Source organism: Schistocerca americana, chromosome 2 (assembly GCF_021461395.2).
Source record: "Schistocerca americana isolate TAMUIC-IGC-003095 chromosome 2, iqSchAmer2.1, whole genome shotgun sequence".
Lineage (NCBI taxonomy): Eukaryota > Metazoa > Arthropoda > Insecta > Orthoptera > Acrididae > Schistocerca > Schistocerca americana.
The window spans coordinates 31,110,317-31,137,374 of record NC_060120.1 but is presented as its reverse complement, the minus strand read 5'-3'; the positions used below and the strand labels follow the sequence as shown (position 1 = coordinate 31,137,374).

The window sequence follows — 27,058 nt, the reverse complement described above, 5'->3', positions numbered from 1 at the left end:
CTTAAAGTTCAGACTCACCCAAAATTGCTATTGCTCCTTGTGCCATTACAGCCATTTAATTTTCAAGTTTATAGTTATACTTTTAGTGCCCTAATTTTTCTAAACTGAATGACACTTCATTAACCAATTAAGCCACTAATTAAGAATTTGCATACATTTGACATTGAACTCCAATTGTAAACAGATAATCCCCAATGCAAACGTACAAAATAGTTCCATAAGCTTTTGTAATTTACTAATTACTTATTATGTAAAACAAATTAATGCCCGAGCTCACAGCTCATCTGCTTTAGTAAATTTCAACCTAGCAGTTTTATAAACAAAATGTATTTCCTGAGATCATAAAATGTTCATACACAAGTCTCTGAATAGTCCACACCACCTAAATATCTTCAGTATAGTGGAAATGTCTCATTTATATACATTTCTGTGTGTTATCGGTAGTGATACCTACTGCCTCTACTGACTGTGTAATTTGATAACAACTTTGGAATGTTCATTTGTCTTACTTCATATATGAAAGCGTACTGTAACATTTAGCCACAGACAAGACTTCTTAGGAGACTACTATATGTATCTACTTGTGGTCAATATCTTAGGTCAGGGCTACCCAACGTTTTCAGCTGGTGGGTCCCTTCTTCAGTCGAAAATCCATGGTGGACCCCTAGTCTGTTCCTAATGAACCAATGAGACACCGAGTGCAATCCAGTGACCACAGATTTGTCCACTTATGTGATGACATTATTATTTCAAATGGCCCCTTTCTCATTACTTCAACTTGACTACATGTAAAGTGAGGATCTCGGTGCAGTGCAAATCTGTGTAAAAATATTCCAGTGTTTTCTATAGAAAATTTGCTTTCTAATATTACCATTTGCCCCTTGACCCTTTTGTTTATAACGGAGAGAACCAATACTGTCAAAGATTACAGGAGTTATGTAACATCTTGTCAAGAAAAATACAAAGAAAAAATTTCTTTACTGGACAAAAGATGAATGAATGCTAATAAGCACTACACACAAGATTACAATAAATCAACTTTATGAAAAAGCAGTTCACTCCTTGCGAGACGCTGAGAAAGGAAAAGAGGCTGGCTGTCATTGTGGAGTAGTTGCTTACCAAACAGAAGTTAGGGTGGCAGACACTATGATTAATGAAGAAACACACTTCCAAAAAACAGATTAAGACCATTTTGTGATAATGGGTTGATTATGCATTTGAAATGAATGAGCATCACTAATTTCTTAAAAACAAATAAATTTATTTTAAATATAATCTGAAAATAGAACATCTGTCATTTACAATACATGATCCACTTTAAATGAATTTCAAAAATTGCACATTAAATACCACAGCAACACACTGTGAATAATGTAATATGAACATATTTACAAAATGTCACCATTCCAGATCAGGTACAGGAATTTTTGGGCCATCATTTTCGTAATCACTACCAAACAGAACATCTGGTACATCTGAAAAACAAAAGGATGTCTTTAAGTGCAGCACAGTGTGGTAGTACAAAGACAGCAAACTGTTGCAAAGAAGCACCAATAATTTACTCAAAAAGATTATTTCTCATACATTTTAGGAATCAGATGTTCCACTGCAACTCAAAATACCATAATTTTGATGATTTCTTGCAGCAATTATTAATTTTTATGCTTACAATCAAGACTAGTTTATGTTTTCCTAATGCGTGTGAGCGTGAAGTGTAAATTTCTCAGACAGGGTGTATACACAGAAAGAAAAAATAATTTCCAGAATTTTTCCTGGATCTCCCAGTTAAAAACATACTTTTTCCCATGTGAAAATACACTTTTCAACTGAGTACTCTCTCTTGAAGCTGTAAAAACATAAATACTTTGGATGGTAAAGGTTTTATACACCAGTGATAACTTTCCGGCACTTTGAAAGCGAAACTCAGCAAAGAGAGGGAGGGAGGGGGGGGGGGGGAGGGGGGGGGGGGGAAGCGTTTCGGAAAGATCTTTGACGTGCAGCAACAGGTACACTATTTGAGCATACAAGTTGGTTGGGGGGGGGGGGGTGGGGGGGGGGATTAGAGCGGCGAGTTTTCTGCCACAGAGCATGTGGCTGGTGGTATAAGTAAGATGCTGATTAAGCACGAACGGGCCTATGGCATATCTGAAAAAGAATTGTTGGCAGTGCAGTAGGAGTTCATGAAGTTCCGGACATACTTGGAAGGGCATGAGACCATTGTAATGACAAACCACAACGTCCTTAGTTATTTGCAGGATTGTAGCCTGTTGAATAAGAGGCTCACTAGGCGGGCAATGTTCTTACAAAGATTCCAGTACCAGATAGAGTACGTTAGGGGCACTGAAAACGTGCTGGTGGGTGCTTTCTCACGCTTGCCAACTGGAAGTGAGGGGAACAGTGAAGAGGAGGAAGAGATAACGGAATTTAAGATGATGTATATGGGGGGGTGTGGAAGGAGAAAAACAGATTAGGAGCACTTGCAAGGACATGAGGCGAATACAGATCCAATTTTGAAGCTAGTTAAGAGTAGACTGGGTACAAAGGGACATGAGAAGTTGGAGAGATTTTACAAGATTTTAAAGGGGTGTTGTACTGCAGAAAGAAAGCAAATAGTAGTAGTGACTGTGGTGGCCTCAGGAACATGTACTGTCACTAATTAATTATGTGCATCTGAGCCATGGGCACTATGGGGCACAAAAATGGATAGGCATACTGCAAGACTATGTGGTGTTTAATAACATGGACTGTAAGGTGAGAAAGCAACTAGGTGCTTGTGACAGGTGCCAGAAATAAAATTAACACAGCACCATTACCAGTCAAGAGGAGATGCAAAACATCTTGGCCAAAAATGCTAAAGAGCACGTAGCAATTGATGGGTTTGTTCTGTTACGAACTAGTAGGGGGTGGGCAAAAGTGCATTCTGCTGACAGTTTATGTATTCTTCAAACACATAAAGATGTACGGGATGAACAAGGACACTAGTGGGACTATGATTAAAAAAACTGGAGTCCTACTACAATGAAATTGGTAAGCCGAAAGCAGTGCTCTCTGACAATGGGTCCCAATTCACCTTCAAGGCATGGAAGAACTTCATGCACCAGAGAGGTGTGAAACATAAGTTTACCACCCAGCAGGAAATCTAGCTGAGAAGTACCATATATACGCGAGCTTGGACGATTGTGCAGGACACACTAAAGCCACAGGCATACCATCTGAGCAGAACTGTGGCAAAGTTTGAGGACATCATGAACAGTGTGAAAAACAGTGCCACTGGGTTCACATCTCATGAAGTGATGTGGAATAAAAAGGCAGCCAGCTCTATAGCTGAGGCAGTGAACTTTCCACCAGGCACACCTATTTCTGAACAAGAGACAGGAGCTAATTACTGGACAAATGACAAAAGGGGCTTACAGAGGAAACATAGGCATAATTTAAGATACAAGCCTACAAAGTACAAGGTGGGTGACTTACTATTAGTAGAGACAAAGAAACGGCCAATGGATTTAGATGGAGAGACCAAACAGCTTTCTGAATCACACCATGGCCCATTTGTTGTGGTAAGCTGCCCCACCCAAGCGCTTACAGGTTGGAGTATCCTAAGTCACATAACCCATTAGGACCCAGGAATGTAACTGAGCTGTGACTGTACGAACAGCCACTGTGATGGGGTTGAATCTTTTTCTTTTTTTTTTTTTTATATAGTAAGAATAGGTGTTTACTTAATGGTGCTTATATGTTGAGGATAATTTATCATGTGTATGTTAGCTAAGGTTTTTTTCAAGGGACTCCATCCTGAATACAGTTTACATACGTGTTTAATTTTAAGAATTTTCTGGATGGCCTAGTGTTTTTCATGTTTCTCTTGGCAAAAGTATAGCGGTACTTGAAGTTGTGGAACAGCTGCTTGACACAGCTAATTCTCTCATAACAACTAGTCATACAGGCAACAACAGATGTAGTCACTGTACAGCACTTATATGTACATGATAGGATGTGAATGTGAGAGAGGGACATTGAGTGGCATTTTTCTTACTGTTTATAATCATATGAATATCGATTCAATTTTTAATGAGTGGTTATTGTGACTTGGGCACACAATATTTTTTTTTGTTTATGGGGGTGGTGGTGGTTGTTGGGATGTTTAAGGGGGGACTAAACAGCGAAGGTCATCAGTCCCCCATTCCAAAATCAGGTGAGCCGAAAATCTACGGAGCAGATAAAAACCAAAGGGGGAGGAGACGTCCCCCCAGGCGCTAAAAGAACACACATGCAGCAAGAAACACTACAGACAAGAACAGGACAGAGGAACACCAGACAGAAAGAAACAGACGAAAGGACGATGGCCGGAGACTGGTTGACTGACCATGAGAAAAAAAGGGAAAGAGTCAACCATCTGACGGCACACCAGAACAGCAACAGACACAAGGACAAAAGACACAGAAAGGGAAAGGCGCAGGACCTCCCTAAATTGAACCATAAAAACGACTACTACGGATAAAATGTAAAACATTGTCAGCCATGGAGGCATCGTCGGATAAAACCAAAGCCAAAGTGCCCGGGAGATTAAAAGATTGCCGGAGTGTGCGCAGTCGAGGACACTCCAGCAAAATGTGGCCGACCGTCAGCCGGGACCCACACCGACACAAGGGGGGATCCTCCTGACGCAACAGATGGCCGTGCGTCAGGTATGTATGGCCGATGCGCAGCCGACATAGGACTACCGAGTCCCTGCGAGAAGCCCGCAGGGAGGAACGCCACACATCGGTCGTCCCCTTGACAGCCCGCAGTTTATTCGGGGCTGTCATGCCACGCCACTCAGCAGCCCACATCCCAATCAGCTTACGGCGCAACACCATCTGCTGGTCGCGAGCCGTAACGCCGATCTCCAAAGCCGGGGCGTCGATCGCCCCTTTGGCCAGCCTGTCTACACGTTCGTTCCCTGGGATGCCAACATGACCGGGCGTCCAAACCAAGACCACCGAACGACCAGAACGGGCAAGGGCGGAAACAGTCTCTTGAATGGAGGACACCAGAGGAGAGGAGGGATAGCAGCGGTCGATGGCCTGAAGGCTGCTCAGGGAGTCACTGCAGATCACGACGGACCTACCTGAGCAGAAACGCATATGCTCAAGAGCGCGCAAGATGGCCACCAGCTCTGCAGTAAAAATACTGCAGCCAGCCGGCAAGGAGCGTTGCTCAACATGGTCAGACTGAGCAAAGGCGTAGGCAGTGCGACCATCAACCAGGGAACCATCAGTGTAGACAGGCTCACAGCCCGGAAATGATTCGAGGAGCGCAAGAAAACGGCGACGGAGGGCCACAGGCGGAACCGAGTCCTTAGGGCCCTGTGCCAAATCCAGACGGACAGGACAAACACCAGGGAGGCGTAGGTGTACGGACCCGGAAGGGAGGCAGAAGAGGGAATGACCCCAGTTCTGACAGCAGGGACTGGACACGGACAGCTACGGAAAGCCCAGACCTAGGTCGCCGTTCGGGCAGATGGAGGACCATGGCAGGGAAAAGCAGGCGACGATTGGGATGGCCTGGCGAGCAATGGACGTGGACAGCATAGTCGGCGAGCAGACGATGGCGGCGAATCCGCAGCGGGGGAACCCCGGCCTCCACCAGTAGACTATCCATGGGGCTCGTACGAAAAGCGTCAGTTGCAAGCCGGACCCCACAGCGGTGTATGGGGTCTAACAACTTCAACACTGAGGGTGATGCAGACCCATAGGCCAGGCTCCCATAATCAAGCCGAGACTGCACAAGGGCTCTGTACAATCGCAGCAGCGTGCAGTGATCCGCACCCCAAGACGTGTGGCTAAGGCAGCGGAGGGCGTTGAGGTGCCGCCAGCATTTTTGCTTCAGCTGAGTAATATGAGGAACCCATGTGAGCCGGGCATCAAACACGAGTCCCAAGAAGCGGCAAGTGTCCACCACTTCAAGCAGGTGGCCGTCGAGGTAAAGTTCAGGATGAGGGTGGACCGTCCGACGCCTGCAGAAGTGCATAACCCGAGTCTTGGCAGCAGAGAACTGAAAACCATGAGTCAGAGCCCATGATGCGGCCTTGCGAACGGCGACTTGCAGCCTGCGTTCGGCGACTCCCGTAGTCGTGGAGCTAAATGAGATGCAGAAGTCGTCGGCATACAAAGAAGGAGACACCGACGACCCCACTGCTGCAGCCAAACCATTAATGGCCACTAAAAATAAGGAGACGCTCAACACCGAGCCCTGCGGGACCCCATTTTCCTGTACGTAAGAGGAACTAGAGGTGGCACCGACTTGCACCCGGAAAGAGCGGCGCAATAAAAAGCTTTGAAGAAAAGCCGGGAGCCGACCACGAAGACCCCACCCATACAATGTGGCGAGGATGTGATGCCTCCATGCGGTGTCATAAGCCTTCCGCAGATCGAAAAATACAGCAACGAGATGCTGACGTTGGGCAAAAGCCGTACGGACAGCAGATTCCAGCCGCACCAAATTGTCCACTGCAGACCGGCCCCGACGGAAGCCACCCTGGGATGGAGCGAGGAGACCGCGCGACTCAAGGACCCAACACAAACGCCGCCCCACCATACGTTCGAGCAATTTGCACAAAACGTTGGTGAGGGTAATGGGACGATAGCTGTCCACAGCCAGTGGGTCCGCACCGGGCTTCAAGATGGGGACAATAACACCTCTCGCCATTGCGACGGGAACACGCCTTCGCTCCAAATGCGATTAAATATCGCGAGAATGTGTCTCTGGCAGTCCCTGGAGAGATGCTTCAGCATCTGCGCGTGGATGCAGTCTGGGCCTGGTGCTGTATCAGGGCAATCGGCAAGGGCAGCGAGGAATTCCCTCTCGCTGAAAGGAGCATTGTATGTTTCAGAACGACGCGTGTGGAATGAGAACGGCGTCCGCTCGGCTCGCTCCTTTAGAGAGCGAAAGGCGGGGGGATAGGAGGCAGTCGCAGAGCTCTGAGCAAAGTGCGCAGCAAGGTGTTCAGCAATGGCGGCAGCGTCCGTGCAGACAGCGCCGGCAAGGGAGATCCCAGGGACACCCGTAGGGGTCTGGGAGCCATAAATCCGCCGGATCCGGGACCACACGAGCGAGGGGGAGACACGGGAGCCCATGGATGAGACGTACCTCTCCCAGCACTCCTGCTTAGGCCGTGCAATAAGACGACGGGCGAAGGCACGGAGCCTCTTAAAGGCGATGAGGGTCTCCAGAGACGGGTGCCGCCTATGACGCTGGAGAGCCCGCCTACGGTCGCGAATAGCCTCAGCGATCTCCGGCGACCACCAGGGGACAGCCTTCCGCCGAGGGAGGCCAGAGGAACGGGGGACGGCAGCCTCAGCCGCGGAAATGATGGACGTGGTGAAAACACGGACCACCTCGTCAATGTCACCCTGTGGGGGAGACGCAATGGTTACAGCGGAAGTAAAAGCTGGCCAGTCAGCCCTGTGGAGAGCCCAGCGGGGCAAGCGCCCAGAAGAATGACACTGTGGCAGTGACAAATAGATGGGAAAATGGTCACTACCACACAGGTCAGGATGCACCCTCCAGTGGAGGGATGGGACAAGTCCAGGGCTGCAAATAGAGAGATCGATGGCCGAGAACGAGCCATGGGCCACACTGAAATGCGTGGGAGCACCGGTGTTCAAGAGGCTAAGGTCGAGCTGAGCCAACACATGCTCCACGGCCCGACCACGATCGTCGGAGACAGTCCCACCCCATAGAGGGTTGTGGGCATTGAAATCGCCCAGCAGCAAAAAAGGTGGCGGCAGTTGTGCTATCAGAGCAGCCAGCGCATGCTGCGCGACAGCACCATCAGGTGGAAGGTAAATACTGCAGACGGTGATAGCCTGTGGCGTCCACACCCGAACAGCGACAGCCTCTAAAGCTGTTTGTAGAGGTACAAACTCGCTGTGAAGAGAGTTAAGGACATATATGCAGACGCCACCAGACACCCTTTCATAAGTTGCCCGGTTCTTAAAATAACCCCGATAGCCACGAAGGGCGGGGGTTCGCATCGCTGGAAGCCACGGAGGGCGGGGGTTCGCATCGCTGGAAACCAAGTTTCCTGGAGAGCAATGCAGAAGAAAGGGCGAAGGCTGATAAGTTGGCGGAGCTCAGCTAAATGGTGGAAGAAACCGCTGCAGTTCCACTGGAGGATGGTACTGGCCATTGCTGGGAAAGGCGTGACGGGACGAGGAAGGCAGATTACGCCGCTGGGTCACGTGCTGCCTCCAAGTGAGCACCTGTGCCAGGACATATATGCAGACGCCACCAGACACCCTTTCATAAGTTGCCCGGTTCTTAAAATAACCCCGATAGCCACGGAGGGCGGGGGTTCGCATCGCTGGAAGCCACGGAGGGCGGGGGTTCGCATCGCTGGAAGCCAAGTTTCCTGGAGAGCAATGCAGAAGAAAGGGCGAAGGCTGATAAGTTGGCGGAGCTCAGCTAAATGGTGGAAGAAACTGCTGCAGTTCCACTGGAGGATGGTACTGGCCATTGCTGGGAAAGGCGTGACGGGACGAGGAAGGCAGATTACGCCGCTGGGTCACCTGCTGCCTCCAAGTGAGCACCTGTGCCAGTGCTTTCCATGGCGTCGGAGGGACTGGTGAGATCGAGGTCCTCAGCGGACGCCAGGATCTCCACCTCGTCCTCAGACGCAGAGTTTGAAGGTTGCGGTGGGACAGGTGCCACCGCAATGTCAGGATGCTTGGGAGCCTTTTTCTTCAACTGCTTCGCACGCTGTGCCTTGGGAGGGTCTGGCTGGGAGGGCCCCACTGGGTCAGTCTCAGGGACGGACGACGATCGTGAAGCCCTATGACCAGCGACCGGTTGTTGCTTCAAAACTTTGCGGGTATCCGCTTTGACACTGGGCAAAGCCTGGGAAGGGAGGGCCCCAAGGGACCCCTTCCTGGCTAGAGTAGCCGAAGAAGCCCTACGCTTCTCCGGCTGGGAAGGGGGGACGAATGTCCCCGATGGTTGGGGTGGTGTCGCTCCTGGAGTAGATGGAGCAACAGAGGGCGAAGTGCTCCCCACAACCAAGGGGGCCGGGTCATTTTGACATAGCTGAGAGGCAACAGTACGTGACGACACGGGAGAGGATCGGACCGCTGTTGCAGCAGCGGCATAGGTGGATGTCATGGGCACAGGATGTAGCCGCTCATATTTCCGCCTTGCCTCGGTGTAGGTCAGGCGGTCCAGGGTCTTATATTCCATTATCTTCCTTTCCTTCTGGAAGATCCGACAGTCCGGTGAGCAGGGGGAATGGTGTTCTCCACAGTTAACACAGACGGGAGGCGGAGCACATGGAGTATCAGGATGCGAAGGAAGTCCCGACACGTGATGCTGGAAGTACAGCGAGATGACATGTGCCCGAACTTCCAGCATTTAAAACACCGCATCGGAGGAGGGATATATGGTTTCACATCACAACGGTAAACCATCACCTTAACCTTTTCGGGTAAGACATCACCCTCAAATGCCAAGATGAAGACACCGGTGGCTACCTGATTATCCCTCGGACCCCGATGGACGCGCCGGACGAAGTGAACACCTCGTCGTTCGAGGTTGGCGCGTAATTCATCGTCGGACTGCAGAAGAAGATCCCTGTGGAATGCCCTGGACCATGTTGAGACTCTTATGCGGCGTGATGGTAACTGAAACATTCCCCAACTTGTCACAATTGAGCAACCTCCGTGACTAGGTAGAGGATGCCGTTTTGATGAGCACAGAGCCAGAGCGCATCTTGGACAAGCCCTCCACCTCCCCGAACTTGTCCTCTAAATGCTCCACAAAAAAACTGGGGCTTGGTCGACACGAACGATTCTCCATCAACCCGCGTACACACAAGGTACCGGGGTGAATATTCGCCACTGCCTTCTTTAGCAAGATGTTCCTCCCATGGAGTAGCTAGGGAGGGAAACGATCTCTGATCCAATTTCTTCCCGTTGAGGTTAGACCTCGATCGCTTAGAGACTGCTGGTGGAGGCCCACCAGCGATAGATGATGTACCACGCTTCATTGCGGGTCATCCGCCCTGATGCCACCTACTCCGACCAAGGGCCCTCCCCACGGGCGCCACCCAGCCACAGCAATAGCCACCTGGCAGGATGGCCATTGCCGGGAGTCCTGATGCCCCAGGGAGATGGGCATCTACTCCTTGGCATACGTGGGGAGTGAACGGCGCAGGCATCAGTAGAGCGATCCCTGTGTTGTCAGGGGGCTACAACCAAGAGGGTACATGGCGGCCCCACCACAACGGACTGGCTACCGTGCTGGATGTTAGGTGACATGTGGTCCATGGGCGTCGCCAGTGCAGAAAATGGCCCTGCACAGTGCTTGGCAGAAAGAGCACGCAGGAGCGCATCCATGCCCAAGGGATGGAGAGCGGGCAGGACTGCAATGCAACGAGGAATAAGATGGCAAAAGGTCTCAACACAACATGGACACAATGCACCAAGTAAGGCGCCCTTCCCCAATCGGCTCGCTCTTCGGAAAAATTTGGAGATATGGAGGTCAAACCCGACAGGGGACCATCACATAAGGCCGAAACGTTTGAGACTCCTTTTAGTCGCCTCTTACGACAGGCAGGAATACCGCGGGCCTATTCTTACCCCCGAACCCGCAGGGGGGTATGGGGGTGGAGATAGTTCAGCATGGGACTGACTGATGAGAATATGGAACTGAATGGTATATATAATTTGTTTTTATTTTTGTTTATATGTTTAGGACTACTTATTTCAGGGGAAAATAGGCTGATTTGTGGATTATGTTGTGCCATGGGATATTTTATATATTCGATTTTATTCAGTTTGCAGTGCTGTAATTGTCATTGTTCAATGAGCAGCAGTTAGATTATTGTTTGGCTTAAAACTAGAGACAGGGTTGTTGCTGGAACCTACCAGGGAATCCATCATATAATCAATTTTTGAGTACTATTCTGGTCACATATTTTCTTAGTTTCACTTTGGTTAGAGAAACCTTGTCTCAATGTTGTACAGTTGCAACGATTTGGGCCGTTCCTGTTCTTTAATGGAACAAATTGTTGCGATTAAAGAAAAGTCTGTGGAGAGCGCATGTTTTTCTTGGTAACACTACCATCTGCATGTTTGTGTCAGGTTTCGCCCTGAAATTTGGCTTTAACTTTGTCAAGCCTGGATAGCAGAGGGGGAGGGTTTGCATCCGACCGGTTTCTGGTACCCACACACCTTCGCTGATAGGAAATTGATCAACTGAGTTTTGTTTGTTCGTAGTAGCACCGGGTTAGCTGACTGGCAGGAAAACTTGAGAAACAGCTCCTGAGGTTTGAGCTGCAGCACTGATGCAGGTCAGAGGCACACCACAGAAGACAACAAAAGGTGTAGTACTTGCTGTATGTGCTGCATAATTTCTACTAAGAAATATAGTGCATCAGGGGAAAAAAACAATATTTAGATGATTTTAAGAAAAATTGCTGATCCACCTTCGATATGTTAATGTTTCGTTACTTACAACCTTTGGCCAGTCATATCAGCATCATGGAAATACTGATGGATAAATGTATTTAGTGAAGTTTAGTCAAGTTAGGGTAGGAAGTGCTACCGCATAAGATTATATAGGGACTTTTTCATTTCGATTTTTCTGCTATCATATGTAGAGTTTATCTTTGTATATTATTTGGTTTCTGAGGGCGCAGATTGGGTTTCGTGCTACTTGCAATGCCATGAACTGCATTTATGGAGTAGTAAGTGGGAGTAATTGTGAGCATACAAGCTGCGGGGGGAGATTAGGGTGGCAGTTTTCCGCCGCAGAGCACATGGCTGGCGGTTGCTATGGGGCTGCAGCAAGCGGCTAGCGATAACACGGCCTTGGAAAAACCTGTGCAGAAGCTTGGTAGGGGAGCATATGACCATGTTTGCGTGCTTTGAGGTATTTATGTCAGAGAAAAATTGTTAAAAACAGAACTAAGAGTGACACAGAGATGCGAGTTGGCACTCATGGGCAGAAAAATATGTAAAGCTAAATTATCTAGACGCGCCACAAAAATATATAATAGTTAAAAGTTATTGTAATCTTAAAAATTGTAAATTTATGAAAGTTCAAAAGCTAATATTTTGGCAATGCTTTGGCTTACTAATATGAATAAAGTATTTACGTATGTGGCTAGTAGAGCTGCATCGAGCAATCACAGCCAATTTAGCCAGAGTATGTACCATTTTTAATGAGAGATCGTAATATGGGATTTGACTGAGAGAAACTGTGTTTTTGGTAATAAAGAAACTGAAAGAAATGAAACTAGCGGCAGCATTCTAAAGTTTAAAGAGGCAGATGAGTAATTAAGTCTGTATTTTTAGTTGTTTATTTATGTCTAGTATTAAAAATCTGAGAAAAGCAAAATCATGCCACAAGAACGTTATTTGTGAAAACAGTGGCAGATCAAAAAACTGGACAACTGGACTTTAAATTGTTATTGCCTAGAATATTTACATATTTCTGTGGTTACTTTTAGAATATTCCTAATTTTTTTTTGTCAAACATTGTTTTGAGTTCAGCAGCCTTTTTGAGGGTGTATAGGCCGGCCATCTTTTGGGGAGTTGAGCAGGAGTTTGAGCAGTGCTAATAGCCGGATTACATCCGCCCATCTGGGGGGAGAGTATTGGTTTGGTAGCCACAATCGGAGACAGGTATGTAGGTAGTAACGTTCAAAAATAACCAAGTTGAGCGCAATATAGTGGTTTACGACAGCAGACAACAGTGTATTTTGTGAACTGTGTTGTAGCATCAGTTATTAACGGCTGCGCTTACGTAAAAGCCCATCACAGACTGCATTTTAACTGTTTAGCCACGGGAAAGAAATACAGTAGAAGAAGAATGGGTAGCTTTGAGAGATGAAATAATGAAGGCAGCAGAGGCTCAAGTAGGAAAGAAGACGAGGGATAGTAGAAATCCTTGGGGAGCATGAGCGATATTGAATTTAATTGATGAAAGGAGAAAATATAAAACTGCAGTAAACGAAGCAGGCAAAAAGGAATACAAATGTCTCAAAATTGAGATTGGCAGGAAGTGCAAAAGGTTAGGCAAAGATGGCTAGAGGACAAATGTAAGGATGTAGAGGCATATATCACTAGGGGTAAGATAGATACTGCCTACAGGAGAATTAAAGAGCTCTTTGGAGAAAAGAGAACCACTTGTATGAATATCAAGAGCTCAGATGGAAACCCAGTTCTAAGCAAAGAAGGGAAAGCAGAAAGATGGAAGGAGTATATAGAGGGTCTATACAAGGGCGATGTACTTGAGGACAATATTATGGAAATGGAAGAGGATGTAGATGATGAAATGGGAGATATGATACTGCGTGAAGAGTCTGACAGAGCACTGAAAGACCTAAGCCGAAACAAGGCCCTGGCAGTAGACAACATTCCATTAGAACTACTGATAGCCCTGGGAGAGCCAGCACTGACAAAACTCTACCATCTGGTGAGCAAGATGTATGAGACAGGTGAAATACCCACAGACTTCAAGAAGGATGTAATAATTACAGTCCCAAAGAAAGCAAGTGTTGACAGGTGTGAAAATTACCAAACTAATAGTTTAATAAGTCACGGCTGCAAAATAACAACACAAATTCTTTACAGACAAATGGAAAAACTGGTAGAAGCTGACCTTAGGGAAGATCAGTTTGGATTCCGTTGAAATGGTGGAATCCATGAGGCAATACTGACCCTATGACTTATCTTAGAAAATAGATTAAGGAAAGGCAAACCTACGTTTCTAGCATTTGTAGACTTAGAGGAAGCTTTTGACGATGTTGACTGAAATATTCACTTTCAAATTCTGAATGGGGCAGGGGTCAAATACAGAAAACAAAAGCTATTTACAATTTGTACAGAAAATAGATGGCAGTTGTAAGAACAGAGGGGCATGAAAGGGAAGCAGTGGTTGGAGAGGGAGTGAGACAGGGTTGTAGTCTATCCCCAATGTTATTCAATCTGTATATTGAGCAAGCAGTTAACGGAAACTAAAGAAAAATTTGGAGTAGGAGCTAAAATCCACGGAGAAGAAATAAAAACTTTGAGGTTTGCCGATGACATTGTAATTCTGTCAGAGACAACAAAGGACCTGGAAGAGCAGTTGAATGGAATGGACATTGCCTTGAAATGAGGATATAAGATCATCAACAATGAAAGCAAAACGAGGATAATGGAATGTAGTAGAATTAAATCAAGTGATGCTGAGGGAATTAGCTTAGAAATGAGACACTTAAAATAGTAGATGAGTTTTGCTATTTGGAGAGAAAAATAACTGACGATGGTCGAAGTAGAGAGGATATAAAATGTAGACTGGCTATGGCAAGGAAAGCGCTTCTGAAGAAGAGAAATTTGTTAACATCGAGTACAGATTTAAGTGAACGCAATGTCTGGCCTTCTGGGCTGGTCTTGAAAGTTTAAGTTTTAAATGAGAGTCAAACACACTGTGATTTAAGAAATTCATTGCATATTCTCTCATGTAACATAGTTCATCTTGTGTAAAAGAAAATTTCCTTTGGAAATAATGTTTTTCGAAAAACCATTTGCAATATTTTCCTGCGACCTCTCTGCCCTTGGTTCGTTTCAGCAGCTACCAGAGAGTGCCAGAAAACAAGTGTTACTGTGCATGGTCAGCTATGATGACATAGGAAGCCTGTATGTTCATACACTTACAGCATTAAGGGATCTTATATGATGTCATAAAAGAAATAGGACATCAGAGGATACTCTGAGAGCATACTAAAATTCATAATTCGGCTGAAAGGACACATTCGTATGTCCAGATTCTCAATGAAGTAGGCTTCAACCTGATATTAAGCTTTTCAGTGTGCTTTTCAGGATGCAAAATTTTCTTGGAATACCAGCTCTGTATTGTTCTATGTCTGATTCTTTATCATGGCATAATACGTGTCAGAAGATGAAAATGTGCACTTGAAATCCAGTGAACAGTTGAAACTAGCCATTAGTGTGGAATGAAACACTTCGTTTCTTATCAATTGATTGCATGTGTGGAAAAGATTAATAAAAGCTACATTTATTTTGCAAACCGACAAAAATAACTTCATTGTTGTGCAGGGCAATTAATGCTTGACTGCCAAAAATGTGGAAATAAAAAAATAAAATCATAAAACTGAAACTAATAACTGCCTTTCATAATTATGTGCACCTATTTTTATTTACTTGATAACCCCCGGCCACAGAAATCCAGTTTTTTTTTTTTGTCGTGTGAACTGTAAACGAAGAGGAAATAGGACATCAGGAAACAGCAAAATCACTATACATAAACATGGGTCACTATGCTCTTCCCCAGTAAAACCCAGACTGTTCTTTGCATGTGGGTATCTGGCAGCTTGGGCGCGCCAGAAAATTTTTGTGTGTAGCATGACAAATCTTGCTATTACTGCAGCCACACTGCAAGCAACCAGAAGTGGGAGGAGGCACTGCTCGTATGCAACTCAACTGTGCATGTCCGCGATCCCGCTGGCGACTATTTGCAATGACTTAACGTAAACATTTGTGACATCACGCTCATCGGAAGCAGTTTGCTGTTACGAAGTATTCCATAGTCTTCGTCCTAAAGCCTTTGACATATTTTGTTGCTTATAACTTCTTACCAGTCAAAATCACACAAATTTAACAGAAAACTAAAACAATGAAAAATTCTTGGAATTCTAGAAAATTCCTGGGTTTTTACGGGTTTTCTCCCAAATAAAAAAATTCCCAGGTTTAGCCCGGATTTCCTGATTGACCCAGAGCATTTTCACACTGTCAGATTGACCACAAGGAGATGGTGAAAACAAAATTTAATTTTATAGTCTTTGGGCATCTTGCATGTTAACTTTGGCTAACTGACTACTTCATTCTCAAAATAGTTTTGTTTCTATTGCTGTTAAAAGTACAGCAGTTGCCTGTGTCTTGTTCAAATGGATGAAGTAGAATGCAAGTCTGTTATGTTTGATATGTTCCATTTCGATTTAATTAGAATCAGCATCGCTGAGACACTTTACACAGTCTGCTGTTGTGAGAGGGTGTATGTGGCGATTTTGAGGCTTTTCTTAAGCTGTGTGCAAGCCGGAGTGGGGAGATTCTGATAGCTGCTGACTTGACAGAGTGTGCGCGGCTCATACATGGCGGCTGGCTGGGACTACGGACATTATCTACCTTAGACTAGCGTGGCACAAGTCAGGGAGGGTGAGTGCTGTGTTGCCATGAACAATGACATACGCTGCAAACCACAGTGATCCATGTCTGGACATGGCAGGATGTGGCGCACGGGGTGGTCACTGCATCAAGCTCAGAGCCATGATCGTAATGGCCATTTTGCTGATCTGTAATCATTGAGCAGCTGCCAGATTTTTCTGTTTCCTGCGAAGACAACATTGCCTCCGGCTGCAACTTTGACTGTTAAAACAGAAAAGTTTAAGTGCTACTGCATAGACTGGTCTAGAACATTGTGTAGGATGCAATGTTGGCTTTGGTATCACTCAGGTTTCAGTTCTCCAAAGAAAAGTAAAAATTCAGGTTACACACATAAGGTTCTGTTCTGTCTACTGATTGTATGTCTCATGGTAGTTACGCCAGCTATTGTGCCCTTGATTTGATTCAGTATATAGCTATGCACTATTACTTTTTTGCGTCTGCTAATTCTAAATCATTTCACTATTTATGTGCCATTTTTTTGTGCGGCACAGTGCAAATATTTCGGTGTTTATCATTGCTTTATCACAACACTTAAGCTTACTGTGTCTTCTCTGTTGTTGCATGCTGCATATGAAGGTTGACATTGGCCTGGTACACTTCATCACAAGCAACTGCTGCTGCTACTACGTTTTCCTTAAAGATTATTACAGTAACGTCATGTCTGCAAGTTTGTATCTTGGTCTGACCAGATTACTAACTTTGTGCCTGAACATTTTGAGCAGTACCTTAGTTAAATTGTTAGTTGTGCTTTAACAGTTTCTGACAATTTACTTGCTTTCTGAATTTTAAAATTTTTTACTGCAATTATCAGTTGCATTGAAGATTTTAGTCAATGCACTATTCTTGAATTGAAAATTGGTAATAGTCAATTGTTTAAAAATTTCATGACTGCATTAAAGATTTATGGCTAATTAATTTATTCTTATATGGAGTTATGTTGCTCAAGTACCACAGTAGGGAAGCATTTTTTGTATGTGTGTGTGTGTGTGTGTGTGTGTGTGTGTGTGTGTGTGTGTGGGGGGGGGGGGGGGGGGGGGGTACGTGCATTTATAAATTTCTCGTTGTTTGTAACTTATAGTATGTTTGCACCATTTGTTCACTATAGGAGAACAAAGAGTAGTGTAGGTAAAAGATTTGAGAAAGGACCACCTGTTGTATGAACTACGTGACCACAGCAAGTTGGAGGAGGGCAGCATGATGGAATTATACCAGCAGCTGTGGGGGCATGAATGGACAGGCCAGTAAACATAACCGCAAAAACCATTGGGGAGATGAGTACCGCCAGCACTGCATGCCGCTGCTTGTTCACTGCACTTTAGGAAGGTGTTACACTGTTAGAAGACACATCCCTTTCATGTGCTCAAGTGTCGCAGATACATGCCCTGGCTTTTTTTTTTTTTGTCATCAGTCTACTGACTGGTTTGATGCGGCCCGCCACGAATTCCTCTCCTGTGCCAACCTCTTCATCTCAGAGTAGCACTTGCAACCTACGTCCTCAATTATTTGCTTGGCGTATTCCAATCTATGTCTTCCTCTACAGTTTTTGCCCTCTACAGCTCCCTCTAGTACCATGGAAGTCATTCCCTCATGTCTTAGCAGATGTCCTATCATCCTGTCCCTTCTCCTTATCAGTGTTTTCCACATATTCCTTTCCTCTCCGATTCTGTATAGAACCTCCTCATTCCTTACCTTATCAGTCCACCTAATTTTCAACATTCGTCTATAGCACCACATCTCAAATGCTTCGATTCTCTTCTGTTCCGGTTTTCCCACAGTCCATGTTTCACTACCATACAATGCTGTACTCCAGACGTACATCTGTCGCGAATAGTAGAAGATGGTGTCGCGAATAGTAGAAGATAGAATTAAAATCATGTAGGCTGTAGGCTGGAAAATTATTGCTACAGATCAAGCGAGGCGGACGTGACCAGACTATCTCATGTGTAATGTGTAATGTGTACTCGACTAACAAGAGCGGAGTATGCAGTATCACGAGGCTCAAACATACTTAGTGGCAACCGGTGGACACAGCAAACAGTGGAGGATGGCTAGTTCATCACGTAGGCATCACATGCTGCCACGTGACTAGCCTACTCAGGGCTCAAAGTTCGGGGTGCTAGAACCTTCTAGAACAAGTGGTGCCGGGTGCAGTAACCCCTATAAAAGCGGATAGCCGCTAGATCGAAGGAGTGATGGAGTGAGGTACTTAGGAAGCCGGTCCACGTCAGTCTGCGTCGGGATGCTGCAAGAGTTGCAGGAGAGTATTGAGCACAGCAACAAGTAGGGACTTAGGCTGAATCGACACAGCTGACACTTAGTCTGGTGCGCTCGCCTCTGCTGTATTAGGACTTAGGTTTGGGAAGTTAGGGATGGCAACTACATAGCCAGATAGACAATCATTGGAGACTGTATATAGAACCTTATTTAAATCACAAGTGCCAGGGGTACTTCCAGTATAATCGTTCTATACATCGAGTGTTCATATATGAAGGCTTCCCTAAGATCCTATCCGAGTTCCGTACTCTAGCTCACCTTGCAGCCTTCTCTACAACGGAGCAGTGAGGAGTTGGCGGCCCACACCACCGAGACCTCATGCCAAGTAAGTTCTCTGACGCGCACCAACGCAGTCCTTCCACTCCCTCTCAGGACACGTCAGTAGGACACGACAGAGGTTTAGACCATTTTTCTGGTGCCAGGTGTGGGGTATAGGTGAGGTATCTACGGGTGAAGAAGCGACAGTATAGAGTACTGGAATAGGCAGAGGGGCGTTAAGTAGCACCAGCGTCGCAGAACGAGAGGGTCGACACATCGCGTCGTCGCAGAACGAGAGGGTCGACACACCGCGCAGCTGCGGAGCCAGAGGGTCGACGCAGCGCACCGTCGCGGGTCCAGGGGGTCGCCGCGGCACGTCTAAGCAGAAGGTGCTGATTCACGCCAACGCAGCACCAGCGTCGCATCGCGCCGCCGCCGGGGTAGAGAGGCGCTGGTCCGCGCCGTCCCAGCAGCTGTACCGTCTCGCACCGCGCTCATCTCGAGCGGATCTACGCGCCGCCACCGCGACGCGCCACATTCAGCACCAGCCAGCAGGAGTCAAGGTTAGTGGAGATGTCAACCTCCAATGAAGTAGACTCGGGCGAAGGCCCGCAGACACTCTCCAGTGTAAGCAGGCTATATTTAAGTTATAGTGAGGCTACCAAGTTGGTACCCCATAAATTTGATGGGGACAGAGAAAGATTGTCCGAATTTATTGATAATTGCGATAATGCGTACCATTTAGTGAACCCTAGTTATAAGCAAGTGTTTCTGAAGTTCATTATTGGTCAGATAACGGGCTCAGCCCGCAGTAAACTATTGGTTAGGGATCATACAGAGACTTGGTCTGCCGTGAGGTCTATATTGTTGGAAAATTATGAGAGCAAACGCACAATTGACTACTATGCTTGTACTATGTTTAATAGTAGGCAGGGAAACGGTGAAAGTGTGGCTCAATGGGGCTCTCGCGTTGATTCTATGCAGTTCCACTTTCGAGAGGCAATGAAGAGGGTCATGGATGAGGACGAGATTGCAGGATGCAATGCGCTGATAGGGAAGCTAGGACGGGCCGTGTTCATACAGGGATTATACGACGAGAGAATAAAAACAGTAATACGGGCACAAGGCGAACGGATAACCCTGTCAGAGGCTATTGACTTATCCGCAACGGAGGAATGTGCGATAACGTCCGAGCGAGATAAACGCCGAGTGGCGACTGCAAGCAGGACAGGACGGAAAAATAGTATGAAATGCTTTAGTTGCGGAAAAGAAGGGCATGTAGCGCGTGAATGTAGAACAAAGTATACCGTCCGAAAAACAGACGTGGTAAAGGGCGGCTCCCAGGGGACAGACCGAAATCGATTACCAGTCAAGGAAATTGACGTGCGGGAATTTAGGGGAAATGGGGGACGAGCTCAGTGCCCTCCACCCGTACGGTGTACAGCATGTAACCTACCGGGACACACACCCCCGTGTACCAAAGCCAAACCAGTGACATGCTTCACGTGTCACCGACACGGACACTATGCTCGAGATTGCCACAAAAGTAAATGGGTTAACATCCGTGGGAAGAATATGCAGGGAAACGAGAAGAGGGCGTAATGCCGCAGTTCCATTACGCTGCGTCAGGAATAATAAGAGCTGCTGAATGCACGGGCAAAAATGACTATATATGTGTGAGGAGCAAAGATGTAAAAGGAACTGAGACGAGATTACTAATAGATAGTGGGGCCCACATTAACCTCATTAAATCCGGGGTTTTGAGGGATGGTGTAAAGAAGGAAACCGACAGGGCAGTGACAATAAAGAGTATCGTCAATGAAGAGGTCAGGACGGAGGGTCCTGTATTAATCGAATTAAGTAGCGGTATAGGAAGAAAATGGGTTACTCAGTTTCAAGTTGTAAATGAATGTCTTGATCTGCCGTTTGATGGGTTACTTGGACGGGAGTTCCTGGACGAACATAAAGTCGTGCTGGATTATGGGCGACGGAGAATGTATGTGCAAGACGAATGGGTAGAATTACGAGAAGTGTGCGAAGAGGTCACTGCAAATCGATTAGTTGCGCAAAGTGGTAAGATTGGGACGGAGGTAAGAGCCAGTTACGCAGATGTAGCGCGAGGAGATAAGGCGCCGGTCGAGGTTACGACGCGCGCGCGCGCAGTCGCTGGGAAACAAATAAGAGATAGCGGTCCAAGTTATACAGATAGTAAGCGTGGCGATTACTCCAAATACCCGACGAGGCGAGACAGCCGAGTGCCGGTTGCGCCAACTTGTAAGAATTGTGCGACGCCAGATGACAGTGAAGTTATTCGAAACGAAGAGCTGCCAGAACGAGCAAAGAAGCCCTGTAATATCACGACGAGTAGGCGTGACAAGTCACTAGCCCCGGAGGATCTGGAAGAAGTCAGGATAGGACCCCGGGAAGAGAGGTTTATAAGAGTCCGCGTGACGCGGAAAATAGGTAGGGAGGTAGTAATTCCCAAACAAGAGATTAGGCCAGGGGTCTATATACCAGAAGCCATAGTGGCCGTCCAAGATGGAACATGTATAACGAGCGTAATGAATACCCGAACCCAAGAAGTGCGGTTTAGGGTGCCGGAAGTACTAGCAGAAGAGGTCCCACCGCCCAGTAGCTACAAAGTTAGACGTGCACCCCAGAACAGGAGGATCGAGAGAAAAACGCGGCAAAAGTTGTTAACGGAAAATATGCGTATAGACCACTTAAATCGGGAGGAGCACAACGCCATACGGGAATTGTGCTTGGCGTATAACGACGTGTTTCACTTACCAGGGGACGTGCTCACCTACACTACCGTAGTGAAGCACCAGATCCCACTAACGCCGGAAGCTGAAGGGACAGTTATAAACCAAAGACCGTATCGCATCCCACAAGCTCAGCAGGATGCACTGCAAACGGAAATTCAGGGCATGTTGAGAGACGGCATAATCTCGCCGAGTACCAGTCCATTTAATTTCCCCTTGTTATTATTGCCAAAGAAACTTGATGCTAGTGGTAAACCCAAATGGAGAGTAGTTGTTGATTATAGGAAACTAAATGATGTCTCGATAAATATGGTTTACCCGTTACCTAGAATTGACGAAATTCTAGATAGTCTAGGAAAGGCAAAATATTTTTCAACGTTAGATCTCGCGAAGGGATACTACCAAGTATTAATAGATGAGAAGGATCGAAAAAAAACGGCATTTAGTACGCCGACGGGACATTACGAATATAATAGAATGGCCATGGGCTTAAAAACGGCCCCATCTACATTTCAACGGCTAATGAACACCGTGCTGACGGGCGTGCAAGGGAATAAAGTGTTCATTTATCTAGATGACATCGTCATCGTAGGTGCGTCGCTTGAGGAGCATAACGCACGCCTTGAAGAAGTATTTGAACATTTAAGAAAAGCGAACCTGAAGTTGCAGGTCGACAAATGCGAATTCTTGCGGACAGAAGTTACGTTCTTAGGACACGTTTTAACGGCAGAAGGTTTGAAACCCGATCCCACGAAAGTAACGGCAATAGAAAATTACCCGCCGCCAAAGACAACTACGGAATTGAAATGTTACCTGGGAATGGTCGGATATTACCGACGGTTTCTGAGCAATTTTAGTAAAATTGCCAAGCCTCTACATGAACTACTAAAAAAGGGAGTTCCGTACGAATGGGGCGAAGTGCAACAGGAAGCTTTCCAGACCTTGAAAGAGAAGTTAACCAAACCTCCAATACTACAGTACCCGGATTTCACTAAGGAATTTTTGGTAACCACAGACGCCAGCAAATACGCGGTAGGAGCGTATCTGAGTCAAGGTCCTATAGGAAAAGATTTACCGGTTGTGTATATATCGCGCACTCTCAATAAAGCAGAGATAAACTATAGTACAGTAGAGCGAGAGTTAACTGCTATAGTGTGGGCTGTTAAATATTTTCGTCCTTATCTGTTTGGGAGGAAATTCAAAATACTCACGGACCACAAACCCCTGATGTGGTTAGGCAGTATCACAGATCCATCGTCTCCATTAATGAAACTTCGGCTAAAATTGGAGGAATATGATTACCAAATCCTGTACAAGGAAGGGAAACAAAACCGCGTAGCTGATGCATTATCACAGATTCGGAGTGTACAAGACAGCGATAAGGAAGTACCGCAGGATAGCGGGAGGCAAGGAGAAATAAAGGCGGACGCCGCGCAGCGGGACGAGAACCGAGAAGTAGATAACGAGGCAGCGACAGAAGCAGTAGCGACAGCTGAGATAACAGACCCCGAGGAAACAGCTGACGCGACCGAGATAAGTGAAGACGGAGCCGCACCGCCGATAAACAAAGAAGACGTTCTAAGCGCAGAGGACAAATTGGAAATCCTAAAACAGATGCACATATCTCCCATAGGAGGCCATCAGGGAATGGGAAGAACATATGCGCGAATAAAGCAGTACTGTACCTGGCCGGGTATGAAAGCCGATATAGAAAAATTCATAAGAATGTGTGAAAGTTGTCAAAAGAATAAGATAACCCAAGCAAAAACGAAGCAACCGATGGAACTAACGCCGACTCCCGAATTCGTATTTGAGCGATGTGACATCGATATAGTAGGTCCCTTACCAGTTACCCGAGTTGGCCACAAGTATATTTTGACCTTTCAAGACTCTCTTACGAAGTTTGTAATAGCTGAACCGATACCTCGACAGGACGCGGATACAGTAGCTCGAAAGTTAGTAGAAAACATTATTTTGAAGTTCGGCGTTCCGACCGCCCTATTAAGTGACATGGGGAGTAATTTTATTGGTGATACGATGAGACGAGTCTGCAAATTACTGAGAATTGAGAAGATACAAACAACGGCGTATCATCCGCAGTCGAACGGAGCATTAGAACGTACGCACCGCACGCTAACAGAGATGTTACGACATTACGTGAACCGGGACCAGACGGATTGGCACGAATGGGTATCGTTCGCATGTTTTGTGTACAACACAACACCACACAGTACCACGGGATACACTCCATTCCAGTTATTCTTCGGCAGGAAGTGTAATCTGCCAGGGTGTTTACAGAAGAAGCCAGCCAACGTGATCTACAATTATGATGATTACGTGACGGAAATCCGACAGCGACTGCAGTTAGTACACCAAGAGGCCCGTAAGGCAACACAGGAAAGCAAAATCAGGAATAAAAGCGATTACGATAAAACACAGAACCCGAGGGAATTTAAAAAAGACGATCGCGTATTACTGTATGATGAAAGCGTGCGTCGGGGACGCTCAAGGAAGTTAGACAGCCAGTGGCGAGGACCGTTTACTGTAGTAGATGTACAGGGACCGAACGTGATAATTAGACTGAAAGGAAATAAATGTATAAAAGTGCACGCGAATAGACTGAAGGAATTTTACTAAGCAGGCAAGAATATCTTTTAGTTGTTCGTGGTAGAGGAAGTGAACAGATTGCAGGCGATAGCAAAACAGGAGAGTGGCACGTGCGTTTCTATTACAGATGCCACTGATGAGGGCGTTGTGGATGACAGCGATATTCGTGAGTATATGGCAGATCGGACTCGCAGGACGCGAGGCAAACCCACAAGATGTAAGAGTGCAAAAATTCCAGTCTGCACCAGGAATGTATTACGACAACCAGGGCAGTGTGAAACTATACAGCACAACGTGGAGAGTGGTGACCTATTTCAACCTCAAGGAATTGCATGACAAATTTGAAGAGACGCAGGTGGGGGCCAATAGAGCGATAGCACATTGTATAAGTACGATGAATCAAGCAAAGTTAGATGCCAGAGAATGTGAAAATGTACAACAAACTGTAAAATGGCAGGTGGGAGAGATTTCTAAATCAAAGGACTTGATTGAGCAGTTGGCTAGACATGAACGGCCCAGAACCAAAAGGGGGATATTGAACTTTATTGGGGTAACAAGCAAGGTATTGTTTGGTACACTAGATGAAGATGATGCGGAATTCTTTAAAGCTAAGATAGATGTTTTAGAGGAACAGCAAAGGGAATTATTGCGATTGTCCAAGGAACAAGTAACCATTGTGAGGGCGTCACTGACGGGGGTGAACCAAACAATTAATGCAGTCACCAGGAATACTCAAATAATTGCGGATGGGATAAGGAAGTTGAGTAAACATGTCGAGGATTACGAAAATAGTACCAACAGGAAGATACAACACACCCTGATTGTTTTGACTATTACGGAACAACTGATGCAAATCTCTAATATGTTCAATGAGCTCGAAAGGGAATATGATCTATTGATCTCTGCCATAGTTAATGCGCAGAAAGGGCTATTGGAACCACACTTGATTAACCCTGTACAAGTAGTCACGTATCTCGAACTGATAAAGGAGGACTTAAAAGACAAGAAATTTCCCGTTGAACTCACGAAGGACCAAGGGTATCTGTTACTTCGTATAATAGATATAGATGTAGTTCTTGCCGGCAATACCTTAAGTTATGTACTAAATATACCTTTAGTAGATAGTAGTGTATACACTTTATATAGAATATGGCCATTACCCGCAGAATATGATGCAACTAAGAAGTTATTTGCGTATATCGAGCCTGAACGAAACTTTCTACTTATTGACGATGCGAAACGACAGTACGCACTACTGTCTCGGGACCAATTGCAGTGTAAAACGGTTACGGCGAGAAATCAAATTTGTAAACAACGGTTCGTTCTGATGTCGACCTATGATCACGAGCGATGTGAAGCTCGAATGCTACAGCCTATAAGGGAAATTCCGAAAGATTGCAATCAAAAGTATGTCATACTGAACGAAAGTATCTGGACGCAGATACAGGACAATGAGTGGCTGTATGTCGCTCCCAAGGATGAAGGACTGACAATATTATGTAACGGATTACCCCCAAACGACCTTATTGTAAGGGGTACCGGAAAGTTAACCTTTACGAGTCAGTGTAAAGGATACGGTGCGCAGGTCATGTTACAAGCTGACCATATAATTAGTACTAATGTAAGTAAGAATGATATAGTACCTATGCTAAACTTAAATATAGATTGCTGTATCATAGACGAAACAAAGCAAGAGGTCACACGTATACCTATAGATTTACCCTTAGAACATATTGTTAGACACTTAGATGACCTCAAGGTAGCCAGTCACAAAGTGGATGAACTGCAGAGTGAAATAGAATATCAGCAGCGAACCACCTTTAGCGGATGGTCTAAGAGCGTATATTCCATATGGGGGTATACGGGTTCAGTAGTGTTAGTTGCCTTAATTATATCATGTTGTTTATGCATCTATTGTAAGTGTTGCCGTATGTGTGGCAAAAGATTGTGTGAAATCGGAGGACATTGTTGTGCTAAAGTGTGTGTGACAAATACAGTGGTAGCGGATGGCCGCTGGGAACGAAGTGTTCGGTACACCCCTGCCCGACAAACCGAGCACTGTGAAGCGGCAGCAGAAGGTGGAGAGTATGAATTAAGTTGTACACGTCGCACTCCTCTCTCCGATAGGGTACAATGGAGAGAACAGAGTCAAACGCCACAACTCTCTGAGCCCCGTGCCAGAGCAATGGAGCTGTCAAGCCCCAAGACAGACAGGAGATAACACAATTGTATGTTTATTGATTATCTTACCCTCCTGATGTATCCTAAATTGATGACAAATCAGATCTTTTGTATGTGTATAAAACTCAAATGTGTACTTATGTATGTAACTATTCTGTATGCTCTTGGTAAAAATTTGCAGCATTTTTGAATATGTGACATGAATTTTGTTTGTTCTATGCACATTATGGACGGCACTCAACTGTATCTTATAACTTCTTGTGTTTTTTTATTTTTGTGCCATGTATTTTTCATGTTTATAACGTCAAGTCTTGATGGCAATAAAGACTGGTAAGTTTTACTGGCACCGCGAGTAGAAAACGAAAATTTTGTAATCTCGAGGGACCGAGCTTACAAAATTTTCCCCTGGGGATGGGGAGGTGTCGCGAATAGTAGAAGATGGTGTCGCGAATAGTAGAAGATGGTGTCGCGAATAGTAGAAGATAGAATTAAAATCATGTAGGCTGTAGGCTGGAAAATTATTGCTACAGATCAAGCGAGGCGGACGTGACCAGACTATCTCATGTGTAATGTGTAATGTGTACTCGACTAACAAGAGCGGAGTATGCAGTATCACGAGGCTCAAACATACTTAGTGGCAACCGGTGGACACAGCAAACAGTGGAGGATGGCTAGTTCATCACGTAGGCATCACATGCTGCCGCGTGACTAGCCTACTCAGGGCTCAAAGTTCGGGGTGCTAGAACCTTCTAGAACAAGTGGTGCCGGGTG

At 45.9% G+C, this 27,058-nt stretch overlaps 1 protein-coding gene across 3 annotated transcripts in view; it reads right to left on the bottom strand.

Annotated features, from left to right (window-relative positions):
- Nucleotides 1-1,283: 1,283 nt before the first annotated feature.
- The window catches only part of LOC124595194, a 43,690-nt gene continuing 17,915 nt past the window's right edge, over nucleotides 1,284-27,058 (bottom strand). For all 3 annotated transcript variants that reach the window (XM_047133816.1, XM_047133817.1, XM_047133818.1), the window contains one exon: nucleotides 1,284-1,475. In XM_047133816.1, the coding sequence (XP_046989772.1) occupies nucleotides 1,399-1,475 (77 nt within the window). In that variant the 3' untranslated portion in view covers nucleotides 1,284-1,398. The remainder of the gene's footprint in view (nucleotides 1,476-27,058) is intronic.